This window comes from Heliangelus exortis, chromosome Z (genome assembly GCF_036169615.1).
Source record: "Heliangelus exortis chromosome Z, bHelExo1.hap1, whole genome shotgun sequence".
In the NCBI taxonomy this organism is placed as follows: Eukaryota; Metazoa; Chordata; class Aves; order Apodiformes; family Trochilidae; genus Heliangelus; species Heliangelus exortis.
In genome coordinates, this window is record NC_092454.1 from 9,294,400 (window position 1) to 9,302,482 (window position 8,083).

The 8,083-nt window shown below is 52.0% G+C and overlaps 1 protein-coding gene across 1 annotated transcript; it reads right to left on the bottom strand.

Moving 5' to 3' along the window:
* Positions 1 to 1,285: 1,285 nt before the first annotated feature.
* SPMIP6 (sperm microtubule inner protein 6) lies at positions 1,286 to 5,792 on the bottom strand. The gene is given in 9 exon segments (XM_071730145.1): positions 1,286 to 1,430; positions 2,574 to 2,660; positions 2,813 to 2,959; positions 2,961 to 3,021; positions 3,144 to 3,179; positions 3,182 to 3,218; positions 3,329 to 3,441; positions 4,231 to 4,375; positions 5,555 to 5,792. Coding segments are annotated over 9 exon segments (879 nt in total). The 5' UTR covers positions 5,702 to 5,792; the 3' UTR covers positions 1,286 to 1,324.
* Between the last annotated feature and the right edge of the window lie 2,291 nt (positions 5,793 to 8,083).

An 8,083-nucleotide genomic window follows, 5' to 3' on the forward strand; every position in this document is an offset into this window, starting at 1 on the left:
GGATATGTGGCGGGACTGGAGTTCTGGAGATGTCCAGGGGGTTGGAGCTATGTGGATACGTAGGGGGATTGGAGGCCTGAGGATGCCCAGCAGGTTTGAGGTCTGGGGATGTTTGAGTGGGAGTTCTGGAGATGTCCAAGGGGTTGGAGCTCTTGGGATGGCCGAGGGATGCTGGAGCTCTGGAGATGTCCAGGGGCTGGAGCTCTGTGGATATGTGGAGGGACTGGAGTTCTGGAGATGTCCAGGGGTTGGAGCTATGTGGATACCTAGAGGGACTGGAGGTCTGATGATGTCCAGCAGGTTTGAGGTCTGGGGTTGGCCAGGGGGCTGTTGGAGCTCTAGGGATGTCCAGGGGGTTGGACCTCTGGGGGCTGGAGGCCTGGGGACATCTACAAGGGGGCTTGGAGCTCTGAGGATGCCCAGGAGTGGGTGTTGGAGCTGCTGGGGATGCTTGGAGGTGAGGAGTGGGATTGGAGGTCTGGGGATGTCCAGGTGGTTTGGACATCTTGGGATGGCAGGGGGGGTGGAGTGGAGGTCAGTTTGGAGTATCTGGTGAATCCCACGGGGGATTGGAGCTCTGGAGATGGCTGGCTGAATGGGCATGAGGAGTGCTGGGGATGCCCCAGGGTACCCCTAGGCTGTGCTGGGGTGCTTTGGGTATCTGGCTATCAGCAGATGGAATTTTTGTGTGGTTTTCCCTGCTCCAGCGTGAGGTTTGGGTGCTGACTTGGGTGAGCACAGCGTGGCAGCAATGCTGCACCACAGGGATATGGAGCCCCAGACAGCCCTGTGCTGGAGCATCCCTCCCATGGGGACCACAGCCCCATGGGTTTATGATTTGCAGCACACATGGAAGGAAGGCCCTGGGTGGTGGGTGTTCCCTGCTGCGACTGTGCTCTCAGAGCTTAGTCAGAGAAGGGCATTTCATGTCTTCATTAATTATGTGGTGCTTTCAAATCCCCCTTCTTATTTAGTGCATGTCCAGGCTCGGTGTCGCAGATGGATGGCAGGTCTTCCTGGATAATTTGGCAAAAGCAATCATGTTCTAAGCAGCCCAGCATGAAGCTGACAAAAACGGGTAAAGATGACTGCTTCTATTTCTGTCTGTGTTCCTATGCTCTGAGAGCTTCTTCTTGAGAGCTTTCTTCATCTCCAGATTGTGGGTGGTGACAGTGCACCAGCCCCTGAAAGCTGTTAAAGTGCCCACCAAGCCTACAGTGGATGAAGTTTCTCCCCACTGCCCACAGCCTTCCCCAGACTGTAGGAAATGATCTGAGAGGAAGAGTTGCTGGAGACAGTTTTAATGACAGGACATCTTTGCTCTTCACCAGGGACGCTGGACATAGTGAGCCTCTGAGAAAAATTCTGGGTTGATGTGGTAGCTGCTTCTCCGTACTCCTCCTACCCTGAAGAAGTGGCTCGTGTCCCACCTAGGAGAGCAGATAAAGGTGTCAGCCATGGGAGGATGTAAGTCCAGTGAGGAAGAAGAGCACACCTGCTTCTGGCCACCAGCATCACTCCGGGGAGAGCAGCAAACACACAGCTGCCCCCACCCACTTTGGGTGAAGAAGTCAAAGCGAAGCCTGGGCAGAAGGGCTGAAGCTCCTTGGCACTGCCAATCAGTGAGCTGCTTCCAGTGAGCCTCTCACCCTGCAAATACCCACTCTTTCTTGCACTGTCATTTTTCTAAAACCTTCATTATGAGTGCCATGGCAGTCTAGAAAAATATGTTTCTCAGTGCAGAAGACCTTGAGAAACATCTTGCCAAGGCTCTGGCATAGGAACGTCTATTGGGGAACACAGCACTCCATATCAGTTCTCATTGTTTGGCTTTAGTTTCTGGGCTCAGGAATTTAAAGCCATTCATAAATTTTCTGTGAAGCTTGACACCTAATTTTGGCCTGCAGAGGGTTGATTGAGTAGCAGAGTGATGATGGAGTTGGTTGAACAGCTTCTCCTTCTCCCCTTCCTACCTGCCCTGGGCTGAAAAATGCTGCCTCAGCCATGGAGACATCCTAAAGGCAAACATGGGGATAAAAAGGTGCTGGCAGACCTTTAGTGGGTGAAGGACAGGGCTGATTACCACATAGTGAACTGGGTGACCAGGGAACACACTCTTGGATAAGAAGAGCAAACAATGACAACAGAAAATAAACAAGAGCAGCACAAGGAACACAGGGGTGGCCCTCAGCTCTGGGAGACACTATGCTACATACAGCTGGGCTCAGGGGTGCAAGCAGGATTTTGGGTGCCATACAGTTCCAAGGGCCTCTGGATGAGACCAACAACAGAAACACTAGTCCTGGGAGTAAATTTGGCAGCTGTTTCTCCACAGGCAGCAGCATCACACTCCCAACAGCCCAGCACCACAACAGTGTCCCTGGTCACATCCACTTAGCCTGTGAGACGAAGGTGCAGAGGCTGCAGTGTATGGGCACTGTGGTGGAACCCACTACCCCAAGGGGTCTGAAGTCTGCACCACCATCCCTAGAATAGCCCTCTGCATGGAAGCTTAATGGAAAGAGAGCTAGTGGCTGGCTGGTGTTAGGGAAAAAAAAAGAAGCTCTCTGCACCTAGGGCTCGCGTAGGGAGCTGGCTGGATGCAGTCTGTAGAGGTACAGAAGATCGCTCTGGGGCTGTAACCACAGCACGGCATACTCCTGCAGGAGACAGAAGAGGCTGAGTGAGCAGTGGGAGGTCATGTCAAACCCAATCCAAGGCAATCCATCCCATCCCGAGGCAACCCCTCCCATCCCAAGCCACCCCATCCCTTTCCATCCCCACGCAAGCCATCCCATCCCACCACTCCAACCTTACAGCTTTATCTCCTAGTGAGTGGAGATGTGTCCTGATGGCAGGGATCCCATCAGGGTGGTAATCTATCCCTTGCAGGAAGTAGTGGCGACCAGAGCAGGGGCTGTAGTAGCCCTCGAAGGTTCCCCTCCCTGTCAAAGTGTAAAGGCTGCAGGGATGGTGGTGAGCACTGTGACAGCCTGTGCAGGACACTGGTGACTGCCCCCTCTCTGCAAAGAGATGGAGAGGGTAGGGGTGAGAAGGAGCAGCCAGCCCATCACTTGGATGGATGCCAGCATGGCATAGGCACAGTGATAGCCAGGGTACAGGGACAGGGTGAGGGTAGTTACCATATTGATTGAGGTATCTGGGTTTTGGGGGTACAGCACAGGTATGCTGTGCAGAAAGGTGTCCATCCTTGTCTCCTGCAATGAATGAAGGCAGCCTTTGCAGGATTGCCATCACTGCAAAGCCTGAGGTGCCCTTGGCACACGAGGTGGATCCAGTTGGTGGGGACCAGGAGGCTTAACTCTACCTTCGGCAGGAAAGGAAGGTAACAGGAGTGCTTATTCCAGGCTGCAGTGTTGTATGGACCTGTTCTCCAGGTAATGTATTTGTGGTCGTTGACAAAAAGTGGCTTGTACTTTTCTGCAGTGAAAAAGTGAGAGGTAGGTTGTCCTGTGGAGCTGGGAGGGTGGGGGAGACCGTCGGAGAGTCCCAACTGTTTCCTCTCTCTCTAAAATGCAATGTGATGGGGCCAGGGGACATATCAGAGATGCTGCTCCCAGGGGCACCACTAGGGACCTCTGATGGAGCTGACACCCACCACTTCCAGCTCATGAGAGAAGAGAAAAAGAAGAGAAAAAAAGAGAAGAGAAGAGAGAAGAGGAAGAGAGAAGAGAGAAGAGAAAGAAAGAAGAGAAGAAGAGAAGAGAAGAGAAGAGAAGAGAAGAGAAGAGAAGAGAAGAGAAGAGAAGAGAAGAGAAGAGAAGAGAAGAGAAGAGAAGAGAAGAGAAGAGAAGAGAAGAGAAGAGAAGAGAAGAGGAAGAGAAGAGAAGAGAAGAGAAGAGAAGAGAAGAGAAGAGAAGAGAAGAGAAGAGAAGAGAAGAGAAGAGAAGAGAAGAGAAGAGAAGAGAAGAGAAGAGAAGAGAAGAGAAGAGAAGAGAAGAGAAGAGAAGAGAAGAGAAGAGAAGAGAAGGGAACCCTGGAGACCTGCAGCCATCCTGGGACAGGGGCAGTGTCAGTGCAGGAATGGTGATGGACAGCTGTGGCAAAGCCACTGGAAGAGTTGCTGAGGGAGTGTCCTTTCACCAAAGCTGGGGGGAAGCAGGATGCTAAAGGGGTTATGATCAGAAACCACTGATGGCACCCTCAGTCCCTTGTCCCCATGGGATGTGCCCTGTGTGAGACAGGGGGTCAGGTGGACCTTGGCAGTACCTTCAGACTGAGCCAGCCAGCGGTTCTCAGGACAGAAGGGAGAGCTGTCCATGCTGTTTCTGTAGTACTCCTGTGTCACTGACTTAATCAGATGCTCAGGCTGACCTTGGATTGCTGGAACTTGTGGTGGGGGTGACCATAAACCCTAGGGAGCAGGGAGTGGGGAGAAACAAACAGGCCATATAGCAGACCATCTCTCTCTGCGTGGCCGCTGGGGCACAAGGTGAAGCTGATCCCTGGGCAGGGTCTAATGCTGGAGATGTATCTGAGCACCAAGACCCCCCCACTCCCTTGGCCGTGTGTGGGCATGTGGGGGGTCATAGCAGCACTGTGTTCCTCCCACCCAAATCCTCCCCCTGGCTCCAGAAACCAGGGGATGGAGGTTGGCTGGGCATCACTGCCTCCTCCCCCTCTAAACCCAGGGGATCCACAGGCATCTGGGTGCTCTGCAGAAAGGCAGACAGGGTGGGTGTACCAAGAGGTTGGGAAGGGAATTATGGGACCAAACCGATGTCCTACAGCTGGCAAAGCCCAAGAGGGCTGGGGTCTTGCAGGGCAGATGGGTGCCCTGGTTGCATGAGCTTTTTCTGTCCCTGCACATTGGAGATATCTCTCTCCATGCCCTCTGCTGGCGCCCTCATTATAGTGCACAGGCTATGGCGGCTGCAAGAGATGGACCAGTTTGCAGCATGCTTTGCACTGGGGGCTGCACACTTGTTAGACTGTGTGTGGAAACCTTCATGTCCCACAGACACCCCCCACAGTGAGGCCATGGCTCAGAGATTCCTCCTTCAGAGCCAGGGCTGGGAGGGCTTCTCAGTTTTCAGACCCATTCCATGGTTCCTCTGTCAAAGATGGTCTCCCCAGTCAGAACTGAGCTGAGCCTGGAGGCTTCTCATGACCCAAAGAGGGCACCCAGGGAGATGTCCCTCCAAGAGCTGTGTCTTGAGACAGGTCTCAGAGACACCCGATCTGAGTGTCTGTGGCCACCATGTCCTGCAGCAGCCTGACACTGCCTCAGTTTCCCCATCTTCGGCAGACCCTGCCCCTTGTGCACTCTGAAACCTACTGAGGGACACAGCTTTATGTGTGAGAGCTCGTGCTGGTGCCTGTCAGCCCTGAGAGCCTGAAGGCACATCAGGGTGCAGCTCCAGGGGCAAGAAGCCAGCAAGCACAGGCCATGTGTGGATCCACTTTTCTAACCGGGAAGAACAACCCACCCACCACCCACGTGCAGAGAGGAACCCCACGAGCCTCCATGCCAGTCCCCTGCCCGAGGAGGGGTAGAAACCCTGAGGTTTCCTCCTTCTGCCGTGGCGTTTACCTGTGTAATGAACCTGTTTTCTCCCATTTCCTGCATGCTTTTCAGCATCTCCTGGCTTTGCATGGTCTTTCGGACAGAGCATGGTGGGCGGTAGGAGTCGGTGTAAGTGCTGACGGGGGTCTTGAGTTTTTTGGAGAAGAGGAACATGGTGCCTGCAACCCAACAGGACGGGAGGAGTGGCTGGAGTCCCAGAAAGTCCCAGGGAATGCCCCACTGGATGACCAGCCAGCACAGCCCAGGGTGGTGCTTAAGTCACTGGTGAGGTAATAGTGTGGGAAGCAAGGCGTACAGTGGCTTTCTGGAATTACCATAGCTACCCTCTGGTTCTAACCTAGGGCACAGCAACTGCTGCCTGCATCCCTCCATGGGCTGCACCCTCCTGGCCTTGTCCTGGCTCCTGGCTTCCTACCATCCTGCAGGCAATTGCCTTAACAATGCTAGGAAGCAGTTTCAGCTGGTCCTGGTCAAGTTAATTTTGTTTTCAGGGGGTGCAGGAGCAGTGATTTTGCCTTTTCCAGCCCCAGTCTCCCACATTTCTTTGGAAACCCTGCAGGAACCTACCCAGCACCACATCAGTGCAGCCAGGGCACAGCACCAGACATTGCTGTCGCAGCCTGCTGGGGGTAGCCAAGGGAATTACTGCCTGCTCTGTCTCCCCTTCTTAATTAAAAAGCTGGATTTAGGTGGTCCTGTGTGGCTTGTTTGGTCTTTTGTCCTGACTGATGGCCACTGCAGTCCGAGTGAGCGATCTTCATCCATCACAGTGCTGAGAGGCAGCTGGGTTATGCCAGGAAGGGATCTGCATGAAATGGGATTGCTTCTTCCCAGGCTGGGGAGCTGAGCAGAAATCACAGGCACCCTGCTCTGGCCTGGCTTTTCTCACAGTGCCAGTTCAGACCCCTGCTCTAATTCGTGGTTTTGGAGATGACCAGTGAAGAACTGTGTTGATCTTGGCAGGGTGGGTGGATGCCAACCCATCCCACTGATGGGATGCTGAGCCCTGCTCTGTTTGCTGCAGGTGCCAGCAGGGCTGGGCAACCCGGGGCTCCCAAATGTCACCAGGCAAACGTGATTAATGTGCTGACAGAGATGAAATGAAGAAAACAAGCTGCTATTAATCTTCACACACTGCTGGGCTTAGGCTCTCCCCCCTCCCCTCCTGGGAGCCTGTGGAAAGGTGGACATAGAGATGCCTTATCCCCCCCACCTCAGCTCTGTGGCCTTGGAGTACCCCAGGGTGCAAGATGTGGATAAATGGGCTTTAAAAATCAGCTTGTATCTGGAGAGGCAGAGTTCAAGATTCTTGGGTGGGCAGGGACTAAAATCATGCACTGGGCCTGTACCAGCATGAGCCAAGGATGTTCCCTGTTCTGGGGTTTCCAGGGGCTACCACTGAACTTTCAATTCAGTGCTTGGGTCTCGTGCCAATGGCTTTGAGGGGCAGAAACAGCTGCCTTGGAGCTGGAGAAAAGGTTATTTCACTCACCAGTGCCATACAGATGCAGCTCTGCTGTTGCAGCCCAGATGCAGGGGCTGAGTCCAGCCTGAGAGCTGGTGTTTCCTAAATGCTGGCTGGGGGCTGGGCTGGCCCTGGTGGGTTTACCTGTGCCTTATGGCCCAAGGTCCACACCACCTGCTTCTACTGCACCCAAGCAGGATGGTACCAACTCCAGCATGAGGGCTGGTGCCCCCTGACTGCAGTGTCTGTGGTTGCTGGGGATGCTGCAGGTCATACCCTCTAACCCCAGTTGGTTTCAATGAGAAAAGGCTGGCAGGCTGTTTTTCATATGTATGCTTTTTAATATCATTAATTTTGTTACACTACACACAACCAGTAACAATGATAAATACTGCAATGGAAATGTTAAAAAATAAAATATTATACACGTTTCATATTTTTGAAAAAATAAAACAAAACAAAAACAAAAAAAAACCAAAACAACAAACACATTTTAAAATAAATTAATGCATAAAATTGATGGTAGAAAAAAGAAAACCTGAAACAAACCACAACACAACTGATCTGTTTAAGGCAATACTCTACGTGGACAGGAACAGAAGTACAACAGTGTGCTACATGTTCTGTATGGGAAAAAAAAAAGAAAGAAGAACCATACAAGATGCAGATTGATGCTTCCAGGAGTGAAAAAACTCCCAACACCAGATAATAAAACCAATGGCCAAGTTAAGTGCAGCATTAATACACTCTGCATGTCAAATGATTAGCAGGTTCCTAACACAGACTAAGGTCAAGCTACAACAAATTTATCTTCCTAATTAAAAGGTTATTCAGCTCAAACCCTACATTTAATTCTACTTTGCATTTGGCTGTTTCAGCTATGTTTCACTATATGCAAGGACAGCTTGAAATTCATCTCTTGCTCTGAGATTAATGCAAAGGTTGGGAGGTCTCTCCTCCTGAAATATGTTTCCATTAAATACATCCAGAAAGTATCTCACTTTTGGTGACCATCAAATGCCTCCCACCAACCCTTCCACATGGAGAAAGGAGACCTGGAAAGCATTTGG